General features: G+C 52.2%; 1 protein-coding gene across 1 annotated transcript; it reads left to right on the top strand.

The window, feature by feature from the left end:
* Positions 1-5: 5 nt before the first annotated feature.
* Positions 6-365, top strand: LOC106322368 (triacylglycerol lipase SDP1-like; the record flags this gene model as incomplete). Its single annotated transcript, XM_013760414.1, has 1 exon — positions 6-365. A coding segment is annotated over one exon (360 nt), but the record flags the coding sequence as incomplete, so codon positions are not given.
* Between the last annotated feature and the right edge of the window lie 5 nt (positions 366-370).

The raw sequence follows: 370 nt of genomic DNA, 5'->3' as shown, positions 1-370 counted from the left end.
CCTTCGTCTCCTGGTTCCACCCCCGGAACCCCCAGGGGATCCTAGCCGTCGTCACGATCATCGCCTTCGTCCTAAAACGCTACACGAACGTCAAGGCCAAGGCCGAGATGGCGTACCGTAGAAAGTTCTGGAGGAACATGATGCGCGCGGCGTTGACTTACGAGGAATGGGCTCACGCCGCTAAGATGTTGGACAAGGAGACTCCGAAGATGAATGAATCCGATCTTTACGATGAAGAGTTGGTTAAGAACAAGCTAATGGAGCTTCGTCATCGACGCCAAGAAGGCTCTCTGAGAGACATTATGTTCTGTATGAGAGCTGATCTGGTAAGGAACCTCGGGAACATGTGTAACTCTGAGCTACACAAAGG

Source organism: Brassica oleracea, unplaced genomic scaffold (assembly GCF_000695525.1).
Source record: "Brassica oleracea var. oleracea cultivar TO1000 unplaced genomic scaffold, BOL UnpScaffold18507, whole genome shotgun sequence".
NCBI lineage: Eukaryota > Viridiplantae > Streptophyta > Magnoliopsida > Brassicales > Brassicaceae > Brassica > Brassica oleracea.
Note: the sequence above shows the minus strand (reverse complement) of the source record. Positions and strands in the feature narration are given on the sequence as shown.